This window comes from Lygodium microphyllum, chromosome 14 (genome assembly GCF_053477565.2).
Source record: "Lygodium microphyllum isolate KBCC chromosome 14, Lygodium_microphyllum_v1.1.10, whole genome shotgun sequence".
NCBI classification, from domain to species: Eukaryota; Viridiplantae; Streptophyta; class Polypodiopsida; order Schizaeales; family Lygodiaceae; genus Lygodium; species Lygodium microphyllum.
Window position 1 is genome coordinate 21,029,606 of NC_141148.1, and position 21,216 is coordinate 21,050,821.

The following is a 21,216-nucleotide window of genomic DNA, read 5'->3' on the forward strand; positions in this document are numbered from 1 at the left end:
TGTTATGTGGATCGGTTGCACTTATGTCAATAGTTAAAATAGAGAATGAAAAGAGATGAAAGATGAGTGCAAAAAAAGGGACTATGTGCCATTAGTTTTTGGGTATTTTACGGTACTTGATGCACTTACTAAGAAACATATAACAATGCTCAATGTGTACATACATGTCTAAAATAGTTAAGTATTTTATAATACTTATTTAAGGATGATGAAATAGCTCTTTCACAAAATGTCAACAATACATTCCTACAAAGTAAAGTGGCGTGCCATGGAGTATCGTAGTGTGCTCTGTGACGTTAACTTCAACCCATATTACCTATTCACATTCGTTGAATCTTACATATTACGCATGAGCACAACCACTTCCCCTTGCTCACAAAAACCTCATGTACTATGCAAGTTCACCAACCACTCTACACGCAATCGAGTGTGACCAACCAAACCAACTAACATATAGAATAGATACACCCAAAGCAGCATTGACAAAACAGTGATTGTACATAACTTCCATGGCAAGGTAACCTTAGCCCTATGCACCCGCTTACCTTCTCCAAGACTTGCCTTCTCGCCACGCTGATACTATTGATATCTCCCGCTATGGTTTTAATAACTATAAAAGCATCTTAAGATGGCCTTTTCACCTTGTACAAGACTAGCTACATTTCCACATCCAAAGTAGACTTTGGTGCTTCGCCATTCTCGTGTGCATCGGACAGGACATCAAGACACTTCCCCTGCATGCATGCAACCAAGAACAGTGAAGCACACACGTGCAACAGTTGCAGGAATGAGGGTACGGCTTAGGACCAGCTGATTTTCTTTCGTAATTAGCAGACAAGGCATTCTGGTAACACGAAAAAGCAACCGTTCGGGGAAGAAGGATGTAGCTTAGGACCAGCTGGTGTCTTTTGTAATTTGCAGACAAGGCATCTGCACTTTGATTGTCCATTGCTATGTCAAAGGCCATTGGGATTCCAAGCCGTCTAAAGATGCTTCTTTCCTGGATTTCCACATAAGTTTCCTGAAGAATCTGAGTTGAGGCAAGATCGCACAGCTACTTGGTACTTGTGCGGTGTCAGCTTGCCTTGGAAGGACAATATAGGCCATTGTAATTGTGCACGATCGTCTTACAAGAATGAAGGAACGACGGCCCTGCATAGGTTCAACTATATTGCCTTACTCTACCTTCATCCTGTATCACAATCTCGGGGGACGTGCCACAGTATTTGCTGAACACAGGCCACACGTCTTCATCAGTCAGGAGATGATTGGTTGTCGAAAGGGCTTTCTCTTGTGTGTTGGAGGGTTGCAATGGCATCAGTGTATATGGCTGAAAACAAAAAATAACTGCAGCTATGTTGTGCATGAAAGATCACGGACTCCTCTTTGTCAAGCTTTGCTTCTGATAATGCAACCAGATTTTGATGGGAGTATGCGAGTACAGACTTAATGCACAAAATGTACTAGGAGGGTATTCAGTAACAGTTGCCCAGCCCTCAAAAAATCAGCAGTTTGTTTGTCCATGAGACTTAATTTTGAGAGGCAATGTACAAACTATCAGGTAGCACCCTTCTGAGATAATGTCACCTAAGGCTATCTTTCGCTGTTCAAAAGTTTTTGTTCCCAAGAAAAAAAAAGTAGGAACCATCTTGACCAGTGAAACCTCAACTCGGTGTTTTATGAGTGAGAGAAGCTATAGTTACAAGCAGAGGATGGGAGGCCTTCACTGCAAAGAATCTATGACGCAGCCACATTCAAGTGGTTGCAGCATGTATAAACCGACTATCATCTTAGATGTGCCGGACTTACAAACGTATGGAAACAATTGGGGGAATCACAAATGACTATGGTAGTCATCTCATGTATGACATGGATACACGCACTAAAGCAAACGCTTGGAAAGGGAAAGGCTTTCTATTGTTGAAGAGCAGTATCTTTAAACACTGAGTTGGCTTCCTCTGCATGTGGAATCTCCGGTCACCTTGCCAAAGATAACTGGAAGAATGAGTAACTGCAGCAGTTGCCACAGCTGCAGACTCCTTTTGTCACATGATATCATGTATGACATGGATACACGCACTAAAGCAAACGCTTGGAAAGGGAAAGGCTTTCTATTGTTGAAGAGCAGTATCTTTAAACACTGAGTTGGCTTCCTCTGCATGTGGAATCTCCGGTCACCTTGCCAAAGATAACTGGAAGAATGAGTAACTGCAGCAGTTGCCACAGCTGCAGACTCCTTTTGTCACATGATATCATCAGATTCATCAGACGACGAGTCCCCTGAGGAACTGTGAGAGACAAAAGGAATACCGCCTCTTCTTGAAGGAGTCTGCTGTTCAACTACAAGTGAGCTTGGACTTGCCCTGCTTGATATCCCCACAGAACCACCAACTTCTGCCATGTCTGCAGGTAGCTTTTCGTCCTTGCTGCCTCTAGGAAAGCTGGCTTTGGCTAGCTCCCTCAAAGCTTTGAGTTCAGTAGATCTGGCATCTGTTTTAACACATCTTGACATCTTTCCTTCCATTGCACGAGGGAAATTCCACTGGTTCCAAGCCTGCCCCTGACCTGGTTGTGGAAGCTCAGCATTGATCTCTCCATACACAGTACTTTCTTTTTGAGGTACTGTTGAAGAGACTGTTCTGGGGTCAACAAAGCAAGGTGAACCTGGGCCATAGGCTGGAATTACTATTTCGGAAGTAGATGCCAAATCAGCCTCACTTGCTACTGCTGATCCTGACTGTCTCTTCAAATCCTCTTCAGGACTTGACTGGACTACAGTTACAAGACCAGTTTTGGGTTCACGAGAAATGAATCCAGCCCACTTGTCTTGTGGCATCAATGGTAATATCAGACCTTTGAGAAGTACTTCCACTCCACGCTTTAAAGATGGCTGCTGAGAAGTTGACAGCCGTAGGAGCTGGTTCATTAAGGCATACCACTCATTGACAAGTTGAACTACCAAGCTCGCTAAGAGTAAGGCCAGCATGGCAATCCCAATGTAGTCGTGGCTATCAAGAGGATTACCAGAGGCAAGAAGAGCAAGTCCTAGAGCAAATAAGGCAGCTTCACATAGCAGGCTTATAGCCTCAACCATCTGAACCCCTCTTCGTATATATGGCTTCAAGATCAAAAGGTATATGAGTTGTCCAACCGTACAACCAAAAATGATGCTAACTTGACTCCATGAGCAATCAGAGCGAGGATATGCTCCGAATAAAAGCCCAACCACAACACGCCTTGCCAGGTCAATTATTACATACCCTGCTCTCAGAGCTCCTATCACAGTTTCAGTGGAAGATACCACAGCTTCTTCGCTTTCTTCATCTGAATTGACAGCTCGCATTCTGCCAATGCCATTGGCCCCACTATGAATCCACTTTGGTACACTCTGGTTGTCTGAACCATCTAGAATGATCAACTTGGGAGGACCCTTTCTGTCTTCAAAGAGAAGACCAAATCTTGGAAGAAAGGCAGATGACAAACCCTCCTTGCAGGTCCATGTCCCCACTGAATTTGCACCAAAAATGGCAGCAAAAAGTTTCTTGCAACTTGAAGCTTTGTCTGACCGCCATCTGACCTCATAGTATTGCACCAATCTTCCGACAAAAAGTGCAAAGAAAAGAAAGAGCACGACGGATAGAATAAGGGCTGCGGGAATTGCGAGCAGGATCACTCCCAGTATTATGCCAGCAGTAGTACCCCCTGCATTCATTACAGCACATGCAATGATGAAGATTAGAGTTCTTAAAGCTCAAACAATAACAAAAGACCAACAGCACCACAGAAACATACCTCTTATGATGGATGCTAAAGCTTGACATGTACCAGGAAGGGCAAAGATCAAAAGGAAAAGTTCAAATCTAGGAACTAGTAGGGCACTTCGTGGAGTCGTCCCAGTTCTCCATCTCAAGAAACCCAATATACATAAATGCAGAAAGATGAGAGCACCTCCAACAGAACCCAGCCAGAATATGTTCATTTTGAAGTCCTGCCAACTGTAAGGTACCATGTCATGTTAAAGAAGCTTATTAAAAAATGGATACAGATAATCTGGCACCATTACCAGCAGATAAACAAGTTTAATTAGGTGATCAGATAGAAAGAAACACAGCAATGAATATTTAGCCAAACAATGAAGTGCACATATGAAGATAGCATCCCAAGTGTTCCTAGCTATGTCAATGTAATTCCAGTTTCAAGGACTGATTACCTCACAGTGCCTTTGTTAATATGCATATTTGTTCTTATGAAAAATAGAGTTGGTTCTGTTGCCCAATCCTATTGTCATCAGCACCAGTCATGGTAGAGTTCCAGCACGGTGCCATGTATATCAGCCATCAATATTTGACTTAATCCTCAAACTTCATAGAATTGTAAATCAGAATCTGTGATAATCTGGTCACAAACGCTTAAAATTCAACTACAAGGACCATTATGCATTGCCTAGCTTGACATTTTATGTAAGGTTGGTTGGATAGTCGTTGTGATTATTGCTGGTGACCATGGCCCATAAAGTGATAGGGGCCCAGAGGAATGGGCCCTTTTACACCAAAATGCCATCCCGAAATGGAACTGTCTCAAGGGCCCAAATTGAGGGCACATCCCCTATCTGTCCCTGACAATGGAGTGGCTTGGGGACAACCAGGGGACAGACTCTCTCTCTTTTTTTCTTTTTTTTTCGTAAAAGGTAATTGTATTAATTACGAAAAAAGTACAAGTTTACTTGATTACAAGATACATGATGGCACTCAGCCATCATATGAAACGGTTCTAGTTCTAAGAGTTACAAGGTCATGGCAAAGATGTAGAGGAAATTGCCATATGCCAGGGACGCAAGTCCTCCCGGGAAAGTAAGTCAGAATGCTGAAAAAGATCTATTTGCCAATACAAGAGACCCTTAAGCCTAGCAATATGCAGCTAAACATTACAGGCGGAATCAAAAAGAAAAGCATTCCGAATGGTCCAGTTATGCCAACAGCCCCAATATCGAAGAAAGTGAAACACGAGCTTCATATGTGGCTGTGCCGGTGTTGGGTATTTGGGCTGCACAAAGACCCAATCAAAGGGCCTTAGCGAGAAACCAACTGCCGCTCTCCAAACGGCTGACAAGAACGACCATATTTTCTTAGCGATAGGGCAAGAAATAAATCGGTGACGGGCAGATTCGACACTGGTGGTGCAAAAGAAACAGTTGCCATTGGATATTCGTCGCTTGGAAAGAGCCGAAGCAAGCGGAAGACCGCCAATCATCACCCTCTAAAGAAAGACCTTATATTTGAAGGGTGTCTTGTTCAGCCACCCTTCCATCACAATTTCCCTCCACCATGACCGGGATTTACGCAATCCCCATAGAGCATTAGCTCCTAGAATAGAAAAACGTAGACTACAAAGTGTAGATAGACACCCAGTCGTCAAATTAGCTCCTAGATTCTATGGACCATTTAGGATCATTCATAAAATTAACGACAATGTATTCAAGTTAGAATTACCACCTCACTGGAAAATACACAACACATTTCATATTAGTTTATTAAGACCATTTAGAGGCCAATTACCTGTACACCCTGTTTATGAAAATCCACCTTTGTTAGAGGAAGAGACTGAAATACTTGAACCCGAAGCTATCATAGATACTGATTTTATGACCACTAGAACTGGCCAAAGATATTCTAGATATCTAGTTAAATTTAAGAACCATCCTGTAGAGGAAGCACAATGGATGCGCGCTAGAGACTTAAATGCTTTCCCCACTCTGTTAGCTCCACATTGAGCTAATAGCAATTGAGGTCAATTGCTATCCCACCCCGGGGGTATGATGCCAGGAGGCATATTTCACGGTGGATTCCGTGCCACGGTGGATTTCGTGAGGTTTTACGATGGATTCCGTAAACTTTGATGACCGGGGCTCATACACAAAGTGGATTCTTTGTGCGAGAAGTTGATGGGGATGCCTATCCTTTTCGGGCGTTTCATTAATTTAGTGTGTACATGGGTGATTCCATAGCGAGTGATTCCGCAAAATGCATATTAAATTAATAAACGTTTATGAGTTTAGAGTGCGCACTCGTAATAAATTAGGGTTAGGATTTATTTCTAACCAGTTGATTTATTTATGTAGCTGAAGACTGCTAGGTATTAACTTTTGTCGGTTTAATTGTATTATTTTACTAACGATTGTGAATGCTTCAGTTGATGTGTAGAGATAGCAGCAGTGGCGGAGGAAAGCATTGGAGGATAGCGAGTATTCGATTTATGGATTATATTTTGATAGGCGTCACGTCTATATTTTGTCATGCCTATTTATTGAGGCATCGATTATTTATTATTATTTTATATGCGCATGGGCGCACGGTTATGTTATTTCTATTTGGACATTGTATTGGGCATACCAGACTCTTTGGGCACCGTCCATTAGCTTTATTCCTATTTTGTGTTAAAGCAAACTCAAAAACTAAAAGCTTACTATTTTGTAATTTGGGCTATTATTTGAGCTTGAAGATGAATAATACATAAAATACATGCTTTGTGGAGCGCTCACACAAGGCATGGGGGGAGATTGCACCCAATGGGTCTCTTGCTCTTGTCGTTCATGCTTTTTACCTTGTAATTTGTGCAAAAAGTAGAGTTCCATTGTTCTTGGGGACCTTCCGACATTCATTACGCAAGCGTACAACATCTGATCTGCGCACCAGTGTCGGATGTTGTACGCTCGCGTAGTGAATGCCGAAAGGTCCCCAAGAACAATGGAACTCTACTTTTTGCACAAATTACAAGAAAAAAAGCATGAACGACAAGAGCAAGAGACCCATTGGGTGCAATCTCCCCCCATGCCTTGTGTGAGTGCTCCACAAAGCATGTATTTTATGTATTAATCATCTTCAAGCTCAAATAATAGCCCAAATTACAAAATAACAAGCTTTTAGCTTTTGAGTTTGCTTTTACACAAAAATAGGAATAAAGCTAATGGACGATGCCCAAAGAGTCTGACACGCCCAATACAATGTCCAAATAGAAATAACATAACCGTGCGCCCATGCGCATACAAAATAATAATAAATAATCGATGCCTCAATAAATAGACATGACAAAATATAGGCGTCGCACCTATCAAAATATAATCCATAAATCGAATACTCGCTATCCTCCAATGCTTTCCTCCGCCACTGCTGCTATCTCTACACATCAACTGAAGCATTCACAATCATTAGTAAAATAATACAATTAAACCGATAAAAGTGAATACCTAGCAGTCTTCAGCTACATAAATAAATCAACTGGTTAGAAATAAATCCTAACCCTAATTTATTACGAGTGCGCACTCTAAACTCATAAACGTTTATTAATTTAATATGCATTTTGCGGAATCACCCGCTATGGAATCGCCCATGTACACACTAAATTAATGAAACGCCCGAAAAGAACAAGCGTCCCCATCAACTTCTCGCACAAAGAATCCACTTTGTGTATGAGCCCCGGTCATCAAAGTTTACGGAATCCACCATGGCACGGAATCCACCGTGAAATATACCTTCTCTCTCTCTCTCTCTCTCTCTCTCTCTCTCTCTCACTCATGGGCAATTATATTAATCACATGAGAAGAAGAAGGGTCACTATACAATAGCAGAAGAAACCACTATATGTGAAGAAACTAAATCCTCCCAAGGGAGAAGGGCAGCATGCTGAACAAGTTTTAGCTACCCATGAAGAAGACCCTTTGGCCTAGCGACCTGACTTTGAATCCTAGAGGCAGAATCAAAGGCAAGTTAGCCAGGTTGTAGGCCCAATGGGATAGTTCACACTGTGTGAACTATGCTCTTATGTCTCAGATTATTTAGGACCATGAGCCTACTACAGTCGATGAGGCTCTTGCAAAGGATGTTTGCCGCAATGCTATGCAGGTTGAGTTCGAATTCTATCAAGCAGAACCAAACTTGGGAGTTGGTTCCTCATCCGAAGAGGAGGGAAGGTGATTGGTGTGAAGTGGGTCTTCAAGACCAAGTATCTTGCAGATGAGACCTTCAACAAGAATAAGGCATGGCTTGTTACTAAGGGATTTTCTCAGAGGGCAAGTTTGGATAATTTTGAGACTTTTACATTGACAAGTCGGATATCCACTATTCAAGCTATTCTGGCTTTGGCCGCCCATAACCATTGGTCCGTTTATCCAATGGATGTGAAGTCAGCCTTTCTAAATGGCATCTTGGAGAGGAAGAATCATGTCTCCCAACCTCCTGGTTTTCTTGTGCAAGGGAAGGAGGACCATGTTTACAAATTGCAAAAGGCGCGTAGGGAAGGGAGGACCATGTTTACACATTGCAGAAGGCCCTTTGTGGCCTGAAGCAAGCTCCTGGGGCTTGTTATCAGCACATTGATCAATTCTTCTTGAACAATGGCTTTCATTGATCGGATCATGACCGCAACCTTTATTACAAGGTTGCGGCAAACATGTGCATCTTGATCATCATGTATGTTGATAACCTCATCGTTACAGGAACTTGGAAGCGACACACAAGAGGTGGATCATACTCAACAGATATTGGGCCAGGAGTTAGACATGACAAATCTTGGGATCCTACACTTCTTCCTTGGATTGAAGATCTATCAAATGGCACAAGGCATTTTTATCTCCCAACACAAGTACATCCCGACAGGCTTTGTTGTCTTCTTTCATAAAGACTCCTATAGCAAGCAACTTTGCACGTTCTGTGCTACCTAGAAGAAACTCGATCCTACGGGATCATGTATGGGGAGAGGGGGGGCACTCTTTCAAGATGGAGTGATCAGCTCAGCATTGAAAATAACAAACATAAAGGAAAGTCTACACAGACTCTTAACACAAAGGCATCACACCGAAAGAACAGCTGCTGTGGAGCGAACAGTATCCAGCCAAGGAGCAACAATGTCAGAAAGAACCAGATCAGCAAACACCATAGAGGAGATTTGCCACACACTAAACCACGAATTCGGCCCACATGACCATGAATGCCAAATACTTAATCAAAAATGAAGGTATTCTGAGTACGCCAAATATGCAACAAGGCTGTCCATCTAAGGTAATGGAAAAGGCAAGAATAATCTAAACGCAACGAGGTCATGGAGGTCATCATTCCCATAATCCACGAACGAGCTGATATTCGATGCTGAGTCAACGAGAACCATACACAGGAAATAAAACTCCAAATCTATCTCGCAAAACAGTAGGAGACAAAAAGATGAGGCACTGTCTCGTCACATGTAGTACAGAATATACATCGACCAGTAGAGATCTTACAAGCACACAGCACATTCCCAATAGGAAGTGCCCCAATAAGTAGCCTCCACATAAACACTTTTCCCTGATACGGAACCTTAGATTTCCAGAGCTGCATGAATCTATCCTGCCACTTCTTTTTGCTATCCTAAATATGCCATACTTTATTAGCCTTATCCGTGACCCATCTCTTGGCCTCCACCATCTGATGATATATCTGGTTAGCTGACCTTTTCTCAAAATCATCAAGAATCACAAACATCCAATCACGCTAGAGAGACAATAGCTGTAACGCAGGCAAAGGATAGTACCTCAAATGTCTGTCCTGTATGGCCGACCAAATATCATGATATCCTCTAGGCACCCGACAGTGCTGACAAATACGTCAAAAAGAATAAAGTCCGGCCTGCCTAGGAATGACACCATCCAAAACTGTCTACAACCCCAAACAAGCCATCCAATTGAACTCGTCTCGTGGCAAATCTTTATCAAGCCAATCCAACAACCTGGAGGTAGCCAGTACTTCACCTAGCACGAAATTCTCCTCCTTACGAAAATCAAGAGGGTGCCAAACTGCAAAACGTAACATCGCCTACCAAGATGTGATCATATGGGAAAGGAGAAAAGACTAGGAGAGCTTAATAGATCTTGTAGAGTTAAGCACATGCCACCAAGAAGCATGAATAACCGTGCTACCATAAGAAATACCAGCCCTTTCTATAAAAAAATTTGCTATATCTGTCCAGGGATGACTCTCAACACAAAGTACCTGCAGAAGAGCTAACCTCAAAGCAGCCATTTGAAAATTAGCATCCAAAAGAGCTACTCCCCCCATCCTTTTAGGAAACCTTAATAGATCTTGTAGAGTTAAGCACATGCCACCAAGAAGCATGAATAATCGTGCGACCATAAAAAAAGCCAATCCTTTCTATAAAAAATATTGCTATATTTGTCCAAGGATGACTCTCAACACTAAGTGCCTACAAAAGAGCTAATCTCAAAGCAACCATATGAAACTTAGCATCCAAAAGAGCTACTCCCCCATCCTTTTAGGAGTAGACACATGCTACATTCCAATTCGGACTTTTTGTTCCAAGCAATGGCAAGAAAAACGAAATCATGCTAATCATAATGCATTGAGCAACTTTAAGTCTCACATGGAGAGGCGAGCCTTGAGACTTCCAGTACATAAACCGATCATGAATACGAGATGTCATCCAATCCAACAAGGCACGATGAGCTACCTCCACACCAATAGAATAACCCAAATGTCTGGTTATATTTCCCTTAAGATTCGCAATATCATTCCAGCCCAAAGCCTACAAATCATTTTCTATATAAGAGAGCAAAGTGGATTTCTAAGCATTAATATAAAGTCCCGATGCCATAGCAAAAAGTTTCCACGCTACCATTGCCCAATCAAGATTCAAGTGATCTGCCTTAAGAAACATAAAGGAATCGTCAGCCAAAGATTGCCCCACAAGTTGAGCCCCGCTCGGAAGAGACGAACCAACGATCTCACCTTGATTGGCCAACTTATCCAACAAAGAAAGCATCGGGTGAGTGACTAATGCAAACAACAAAGGGCTGAGAGGGCAGCCTTGCCAAAGGGACCGAGATAAGGCAATTTCATCAGTGATCCCTCCATTAAGTGCAATACGGGCCACTGCCCCCTAACTAATAGTATCCACAAGAGAAACCATAGGTGGCCCAAACCCCATGGTGAACATTAGCTGCTTCAAAAAGACCAGCTTACATGATCAAATGCCTTTTCAATATCAAGTTGAAGCATAACAATCTGCTGGCTTGAAGCTTTTGCAAAGTCAATCCCCAGTTGAACATTCAAAATGTTGTGCATTGTATTCCAACCCTTCATGAAACCGTATTGACGCGGATGAACCAAATGCGGAAATACTTTTTGCAATCTATTGACAATGATTTTTTAGAAGATTTTTGTATTAAGAGCCCATAGCAAAAATGAGTCTCCATTGTTTCAAAGAGATAGGAGAGGAACCTTAGGCAATAACCGAATGACTGCAATCTTCCAGTCCGAAGGCATGATACCAGAATTCCAAACTTGCTGGCACAAGCAAGCCAACGGATCCTTAAATTGTTCAACATTGGTTGAAAACAACTCATTAGGAAGGCCATCCCAGCCAGGGCTTTTCCTTCCAGGCAAATGGGACAGCACCTCTTTCACTTCATCCTCCGAAATATCAGCCTCTATTAAGGCTACTAGTTCTAGCTAAACCTAATTACTAACCAGATCACAAATGTATCTGCAAGCTGAGTGTACAACATCAGAAAGAATCTATTGAGAGCCCAACAATGATTTATTAAAATCTACACACATTTGAATGATGGATACAGGATCGGTCACAATAGCACCTTGCTCATTATTCAAACACACAATATTTTCCTGAGCGTATCTCTGATGTAATCGAGCAAAGAATTGATGAGATTGACCGTTATTGTCATGCAAAGCTTCCGATCTGGACAGCAATTTGTATTTAGCATATTCCTCTTCCTGTAGAGATTGAACTCGGCCTTTCAACCATTCAATGCATGTAAGTAAATCATCAATGGTATCCCCCAACTGACACAAAGACAACGAATGGGCCAATAAAGATTGCGCATGCTTCAATTCATCGCGTAAAAAGAAGCATGCTGAATACCATACTGTCGGGATAACGAACGCGCATTATCCCTAAAAACGGCCCGTGCTTCCATCCCTTTTGATAGGACCCTAGAACAAAAGGAATCAATTAATTGATGAATATATTCTAGAAACTGATTTTGCAACAAAAAAGATTGATTGAAACAAAGAGGCAAATAAACCAAGAGAGCCTTATAGGCATGCACAAGTCGGTGTGTCATTTCCAAAATCAAAGGATAATGATCAGACAAGACATGTTGTCGCTCTACCCACATAGCAACGACTGCAGGGAGAAAAGAATCACTCTGACAAATAAAGATCTTGTCCAGTCTAGCCCATGTGTTTGGATACTGAAGAGAATGATAAGTATATCCGAACTCAGAGGGATGCATTCAAGACCACATGTCCTGTTTCAAAGACACAGCAACTAGAGCATCCCAAGCCTGTCGCTCAAGACCATCCATAACCGAGTGATGTGAAGACGTCTGATCCAGAGATGTATAGGCATTAAAATCACCCTTTACAAAGCCTTGACGAGCCATGGCTAGACAATGCAAGTCATCCCAAAGCTGACGATGTTCATGAGCAGTAGGAGCATACACACCCACTAGCCATAAAACCTCTCCCTCATATAGGATTTTCAAAATGATACATTTTCCGCGATGGTCCTGAGAAATCAAAGATAGTTGCAATGAAGATCTGACGGCCAACATAACTCCACATGTATGTGGAGCACGACCACTAAAAAAGATTGAATAATCCTTATATACATAAGATGATCTTGCCAAAGCATGTTGTTTATGCTCCACAGTACAAAAAACATCCCAATTGCCGGCTAACACAACTTTCTACAACCGATGCTACTTATTACACGAAGAAATACCTTTAACAATCCATAACGCAATTCTCATGATGGATCACAGAAAAGGAAACTATTGAACCCCCACTTTCATTTTCCCTTTTACATCAATTGTTTTGGCTGCCTAAAATCTTTCCATCTCACTTCGAATCACATCTACCAAATCTGCCCTTTGCAAACTAGCAATCGAAGTACGAGAAGGAAATTGTTGTTGCTGGGAATGGAAAACATCCCGAGGAGACACCAACCTCCCTCTCGAGTCAAAGCACAGAGCAATATCAGAAACCCTGTTTTCATTTGCACCAACTGCAAGTGGAGGTTTCATATAGAATCCCCTACCTTTGCGTTGAAAAGTCTGAGTGATAGTCTACGGAGCTAGGTGAATGGGAGTTGACCGAGGCTCCTATCTAGCATTACGACGAACCACCGTAACCCAAGAATTATCCTGAGGAGACAAGTTTTGACCCACCGAAAGTGATGCACGCTCAATACCATCTTGAGAAGCAATCTTCTTTCCATCTACTTGTCCCTGCTGGACAATCAGCTCAGGAACAGCTTTAGACTGTTGAACCATCTGCTGGGGATGATGGTCATGCATATCCAAATCAGGATCCATAGACCGCTGCAATACCTCCTAGCTTCTATCACATTCTGAAATAAAATATCCCAATTGTCCACATCTAAAACTTTGTCCAACAAATGTGCCCCGTTTCAGCTCATAAACCAAAGTTTGCAACCCCGGAACCTCAAAACAAACTTTGGTCGAGCGAGGTTTCCTTGTATCCCAAAGCATACAGGCCCTATTCCTATTGCGAGAGACCAACCAAGGCTCCACCAACACCTCACCAAGAGATCTCAGAACCAAGGGAAGGAGTCGCCAAAGGTGTGCATGAAAATCAACCACCTCGACCCAACTTGGACATGCCTCCCTATGTACCTCCTGAAACTCCACCATAGGCCTCCATGGAACCATATGAACTAACTGACCATCCATGAACAACGGGATACGCTGCATAATATGAGCCCGCACTTCCTATGAGGAAAAAAAAACCTCAAAAAAACACCTTGGTCCATCATAAATCTCTTCCACAAGGGAGGCCTACCCTTGCCCTGAAGCATCATCCTGACACACCTCCACATTGACAAGCATAGATTGCAACCAAGCACGAATTCTAGTGATCAAAGGAGTCTTTCCCTACAAGTAAAAGATGGTTGCCCTCTCATGAAAGGCATCAATCTACTATAGAACCATATCAGCACCCATAACAGTGACCACATGTTAGATTCCTGCAAATTCTCCTTATCCGAGGTTTACGCTTATTACACAATTAATTCCAACCCTGACTGGCTCTCACATAAGAGAACTGGAAATGCCTCCTTCTGCAGGCCATTGTACCTCAGGCCCTCTATGCAAATCTATACTCTGCTATACTATTTGTACAGACCTTTAGCAATCACTCACACTCACACTCTGTCTTACCCGAGATTAGAGTAGGTCGTCACACATAGACCCTCACAGTCAGACGCAGCACGGCGCCATAGGAACGTCAGGATGCAGATCAAGTCGACAATATACACAAGCATGCTAGAACAGAGTGTGAGCAAGGCAAAAAACAGACCTCTGGAAGATAGGGGCAAGACTCCAAGTGTCGAGCAGGACAGATGGGACCTTGCGATAATATGAGAAGGGAACTAAGTCCGCGTATGAAGCAGGTGAACAGTGGCGCAAGCCAAGATTCGATACGTCGGTGCAGAAGGCAGGTCTTCACGGGTCGCTATCGCTCCTCTCTCTCTCTCTCTTTTTTTTTCGTAAACTCTCTCTCTCTTTTTTTTCGTAATTACTCTCTCTCTCTCTCTCTCTCTCTCTCTCTCTCTCTCTCTCTCTCCAAAGCTATAAAATAATTGAATGACTGAGACCCAACCCCCAAAAACGTTTTCTCAGTTTGCATGGACATTTTTGCCAAGTGGCAACCTTCTACACCCATTTCTCAATATTATCCAACCATTTAATTAATTTTCAAAATTAAATAATCTTGAAAATCAATTTCAGTCCTTGTGTCCTTGCCCAAAATTAAATATACCCATCCATAATTAAATTGGCCAAACCATTTGCAACTTGGAGTGGTCACCAACCTCCATTGACCCTCAGGCTAGGATTAATTAATTAAGTAATGCTAGTCCCTAATGTCACTACCAACACTTATTGGCCAAATAACTATCCTAGGGTCAAAACTAACACCAATTGACACCCAAAGCCCACCTAGCATAACTTATCACAACTTGTGTCTTTAATACCCACTACATCCTCGAGGTCCTTGGCCTGTACCATGAAATAATTGCCATATGCATCACATGTGCTAAACAAAGTTGCACATTTTATTAATAAATTAATCAAATGTTATCAACAAGATTAAAGCATCTCGAAATTTCACATCCTCGTGACAGTCAAACGTGGAATTGCATCAAAGCCACTTCCATCAAAGCCACTTCCTACACGTTTCTCAGGATTGATGTATTATCCAACCACAATATACGGATATAAATCTCTCCCACAACATGCAAGTTGCTATTGGATAAATTTACACTTTGCATAGCTAAGGATAGAGATAGACAAAAGAACAAACATCCCAATGGAGGACACAATATGTTTGTAAAGAAACTGCTAGGGTTTACACTAAGGAAACACACAACATACAACCACGACAAAAACACAAAGACACAAATAGTGACGTGCAAAACTCAAACCCTAGACGCAAAATGTAAAACACAAAACTCAAAAATACAAAAACACAAACACAAACAGAGAGATAAGGAGAACTCTAAAGTGAATGAATCAATGTAGTAAATAAATGTGAGAGTGTATAGAATGCTCAAGGACAAAGCGGTGAGTGTCCGAGTGTGACATCCATTGAAGACAAACTCGAGTGCTATAACCACCAATCAGAGTGCGTCAAAGGGTATAGAAGACCAAAATGCAAATCACCAAAAGTAGTAGGATACTTGGCGAAAGCAATGAAGATGCACAAGGATGCCAATGATGGCTGAAACTGCCAAGCGATAGCTATCTGGGCCAAACGTAGCAATGGAAGAAGCGCCTAGCAACAAGCAGTAGCTGGAAAGGCAAGTGCCAAGGGCTCAAGCAATAGACAAAGTGGTACAGCAGTCACAAAGGCTGGACAGCCACGTGGAGGAAAGCTAATGGCAAAGATCTTCACATGAACATAAAAAACGTGCAAGGGATGAAGATTGAATGGGGGCAACTTGTCTATTTATAGATATGGATGGACCCTCCCAAATTAAGGTTTCACAGAAACACTCTCGAACGACGCACTCATTTTACTTTTTTCATTAAATAAGCATGTTTTGGGACTGTTTAAGAGACTAATCAACATGGAATGCATTTCTTAGCTCAACAATGTCAACTATGTGGCCAAGGGCCTAAGACAAAGGAGCATTACATATGCAAATGCACAATGTACTATGACATACAAGGGAGATATCACTACCTCTTGCATGAGGGCTTTGGACCTCTCCGACATGTTACAAAATACGAGGATCTCAAATGTCTAAAGGCCACAATGCAAATTTCCCCCAAAGCCTAGCACCCCTTCCTGTATTTCTTCATGACCACAATAGAAGAGCTTTACAAATGGCTGACTACTCAATTCATTCTGGTTGAGCCTGAACTTCATTTGAGATCATGCACACAGTTGATCTGAGAAAACCCTTTTGCAAACCCTGATCTCTGCTGCAGCAAGGTGCAAGTAAATACCACATATGCTGCTAATTCCACAGTGTATGCTCTTCAAGCTCTGTCCCACTTTCCCCAAATGCAGTTTTGCACAGCTGCTCTAACCAAGAATGACATTTTGCACAAGAAAACTATCCTGACTGTTTACCAAGGGGTGTCTACATGCATCGCCTCTTAGCACAGCCTTGAAGTATTAATAGCATATCCAATAAACCTCACATGTGATGCCAAAACCAGATTTATGAGATAAAAAGCAACCAATTGTTGCCCCAATTGCTCCCAAAATTGTTGTACATCCAGACTAGCATACATTCAGCAAGAATGTCATAAGAAAAGAAGACAGAAGAAAAAATTCAGCTCTGATCTCTGTAGACATCCACCACAATATCAAGGAAGGTGTCTCCTGGCCACTTGCTGACCACAATGTTGTCCAAGAAGCCCACAGTGCTGATCCACAGCAGCGCACTGCTGTTCTCAGGCTTCATCAGCCTCAGATTCACCTCTCTCAGCCCCACAACCAAATATTAGACCTGATGAGCCAGTTATTCCTGCCTCCAGCTTTGCAGCCTGGATGAGAGAGATGGAGAGGAATACCATGTTTTCTTCCCTCACAGCCATGTATAAGATCCATCATCCCACACTGATTTTCCAGCTTTTTCTTACTATTGGGATGCCTCCAAATAATATGGCCTATCCAAGCATTAAGTGCATACCCATATATTAAATGTTTAAGCTATTGCCCCCAATGAAAATTAATGTTTTAACCACTATGACACCAATATTTTTATCAGTTTCATTTCCAACCATAATTGCTAAGAACCATCGGATGTGAAAACTGTGTTTGCAAATGAGGGATGATGTCATGCCATATGGTAAGGTTGATCCAAGCCATAGGAGTCCTATGTTGCTTGCGCTCTTAACTATACATTACCTTCCAAATATGCCAAGCTACTCTACTCTAACTATGCCTTGTTGCCTGAATCATTGAGTCAACTGTTGTTGCTTGATCTCATATCCCCATGTCACCTCCAAACATGTGAAGCTATATCACCCCTAAATATCTGTCACCTTTGATTACCCCTTGTCCACAACTTCAACCATAAAAAGTCAATGGATGCCTATGATGTGCTTGAGCTCATGCTCCATGCAAATACTTTTCAAGTGACTAGCGTTGTGGTCTTCTACCCCAAAAAGAACATCTTGAGAACTCGCTGTATCATATACTTTGAGCAAAGGGACAATTCCATATGCAAAGCCTATCCACATAATAAATGCATCTAGATCAATCAGCAAGGAAGTGACCTTGAGCTACCCGCGTGCCTAGTTCCAATCTCCATGGGCAATTAACCAAAAAACACGGGAACCTTTTTGGGTAATCTATCCTACGTATTGTTCCAACCCTTTCATGGCAAAAATTGGAAAATTACTTGTCCATCCAATGCTTTGTTCATGGAAACTCCAAACAAAATTAAATGGGCAATAAAACTGAAAGTGAAAGGCATTGGAATGAGGACATAGAAATGTGAATAAGTGAGATAACAGTACCCTCTCAAGGTGAGAAAGATGGAAGTCCAAATTCAATCTGTATAAGAACTCATCAAAGCTAATCAATGAGAGACCCTTGGAAAAGGCATCCGAAATATCATCCCACATAGGGACACAGACTCTAAATAAGAGTTACCAACTCAGTCTGCCCCTGAATCAAACAGTAGGAAACTCTGATATGCTTGGCTATTTGATGGAAGGCAATGTTTCAAGCCAAAGCAAGAATGTCGGAGAGGACCACGGTGGGTCATTGTTCTGCATGCCAGAACTCATCCATCGTCCATAGGGGAGGTGGCAGCACAATAACTCCAAAATGGCACTACAACATGCACGATCCTCACCCTCCACAGACAATCCTGAATTGTGTATTTCTTCCAGCTCAACCAGTAAATAGTGCCACTCCAAGAGACAAGGGTATTTCCCATCAGATTTTCATATCAATGTCATGATACCAATCTAAATTTCAGTACCCTAGACCACAACAGTTGTACAACAATTGGGCCCAAGGAATGTAGGCGCTGCAAAGATAGTGCAACAAAATGATGAAGAGTAGTGGAGAACTGACCGAGAATGCTTAGAGAGAAGGAAATACTGCACCTCATATTGGCAAGGTAGGAAAAGCAAACTTATTGCCAATAGCAAATCAAAATCACACATCAAGCACAATCTGTTGGTCTGTCTACCACCACCGTCCTCCTCCTTTTGTTCCTCTCTCTATCCCATATTGTCCAGCCACCCTTTGCACATTGCATACAAGCAAGTAATAAGAGGCAGCTCCAGCACCCGAGAGGCAAGTAAAAACTGATCCAAAAGCTGTCCCATCTAGCCATTGAAGACCATGTTCAAGAAATCAAGAGTTAAAACGCAAAGGCAGCTTGCCCAAATGATGTTGGAAGAGGTGTACAAGCTGTTTATGAGCAGGATAAATTCCAAAGGGAAGTGCCCAAAAAGGGCATATTGGTGATGAACCATGATTTTCCAGCACCTCTGGCGAGAAAGAATCATCATGCATGACATACATGCCCCCCAGCCTACTCCCAAGTGTCCAAATACTGAGCAAAATGAAAGGTATAGCATTGCTCCAAACAACACATCTGAGAGGACCCTTGATGCAAGAGTATTCCAATCATTGTCTTTGTGCAAAGATATGCTAGGATTTCCAGTCAGGAAACACACTATGTATGAACACAACTAAAATGCAATGACTCAACTTTAAAAATGCACAATAGGACAAGAGAATCTGATTAAACTGAAAGAATGCTAAAAAATGAATGTATGTACAAGATGCTCAAAGGCAAAGCAGTCCAACAGCCAATGACTCTTGCGAGAGTGGGCTGAGGTAGATGTCATATTGCAGTCGATGAAGAAAGGGTGCAAAAAACTCAAAATCCAGCAGCTGGCAATAGGTATGCTGACATGTCAGTCACGGCAACCTGATCTGCAACCTCCAAGGGTGAACCAGCAGCTATGCAATGATGAGCAGGGCTGGAAACAGCAAATGCAGCCTGATCTGATGATGGCAAGAGGCTGCAGCTGTGATCAGTGATCAGGGTAGAGAAAAATGATGAAAACACTGACTTTGAAGCCCTCCAGAAGCTGGCAACAGCAGGTTGGCCTGATTGAACAGTAAAAGCAGCAGTCTGGATGAAGATGACAATAGTTGGATTGTGTCAAACGGGGGCTGAAGTAGCAGTGGACGCTGAAGATGATGATGGAGAAAGGCAGCAGCTAACATTATCTAAGGGGATACAAGTGAGTGAAAGGTAGAACCCCAGTGGAAGCACACAAGCGGAAGCAAGAGCTATGGTAGATGGAGTAAGAGAACGAGAGAGAGAGAGAGAGAGAGAGACACACACCGTATATGGGAACTCCAACAATCACAATGTGTGACCGGCTTTCCCTTATTCAATAGTCAATGAAAGAATAAAGAATAAAGTAATAGTGATGAGTGCCTGCCACTTGCAATGTACAAGTATGCGATCACAGGGTGTGAAGTAAATACAGGGCAGCATAGGCACAGGCACCTTTACCCCCAACAGTGAGGTAACACACTCTCTATTTATAGACATGGAACCAACCAAAGTTCACATTTTGCTTACCGGACATGGAAACACACTTAATGCATTTGTTGTTTAATGAGCTAATGAGAGGCTTAATGTTAAAGCACCTTTTTTTGCTTAACGTTTGGGTTGCACAAGCAAATACCTCAAACATTCTAAGAGGCTATTTCTAGAAACAACAAAAATATAAGTTGAAGTGCAAGGCTATTACTACCTCTCCTTTGCCTTTTTTTTCCAAAGCAATTTCTACCTCCTCATCCAAAACATTAGCTAACAATGCAAATGCATTTTGGACATGACCATCTCATTTTGAAGTAGACAACCAACCTACATTCTTAGTACTTTGTTACTTGGATCTTCTATCTCAAGGTGTAATCACTTTCCCCTGCTTGTCAAAGGCAAGAGGAGATGCATCACGCAGCCTGCCCACTCAGGGTCACAAATTGTAACCAAGCATAGTATCCAACAACCCCTTATATTTTATAGCATGCTCCCCAATGGGTCTATCCTTCCTCCTCACAAAAGTGGAAATTACTTTGTTATATTTTTCTTGGCTGTGTTGCATCCTATAAAACTTTTTTCCCTTTTTTTGGCTCTTGCCATTCAAAATAGCCAGCAAGAGCTGAAATGGTTGTTAGAAGTGTGAATCAATTCATTATCCTTTGTCTAGCTAGTGGAATGTTGCGTTGTATCAAAGTTTTTACATTTATTTTTTGTTAACACTTGCCATTCAAAATCCATGGCTGGCAAGGGCTGGCAAGGGCTGGCATGGTTGTTTGCCTTTTGTCATTTTCTACAAAAGATGAGCATCTGTATGCCAGAAGTTATCATTCATATTCAGAAGGGCACTCTGCCATAAAGTTTCCCAATTAAGGAATTCACACAACTCCCATGAAACATAGAATGAATGGCATGCAATCTTAATTGCCATCCTAACCCTATAATAGACCACCCACAGCGGTAATGATCAGCTTCATATGCTATATAGGACAATTGACATCTCTACCCGTGATATGGATGCCAAAAAGTGCTTGAAAACTGTGCAAGAACATATTATTATCAGTAGACAAAAGCTATTAACAGACCAACAAGGAT

General features: G+C 42.1%; 1 protein-coding gene across 2 annotated transcripts in view; it reads right to left on the reverse strand.

Moving 5' to 3' along the window:
* Positions 1–209: 209 nt before the first annotated feature.
* The window catches only part of LOC148025403 (uncharacterized), a 50,928-nt gene continuing 29,921 nt past the window's right edge, over positions 210–21,216 (reverse strand). Inside the window, exons 10-11 of one of the 2 annotated variants that reach the window (XM_087692517.1) lie at positions 3,793–3,995; positions 210–3,702 (exon numbers count right to left, since the gene is read on the reverse strand). In XM_087692517.1, the coding sequence (XP_087548643.1) occupies positions 2,243–3,702; positions 3,793–3,995 (1,663 nt within the window). In that variant the 3' untranslated portion in view covers positions 210–2,242. The remainder of the gene's footprint in view (positions 3,703–3,792; positions 3,996–21,216) is intronic. The other variant, XM_087692518.1, reaches the window with a different exon arrangement.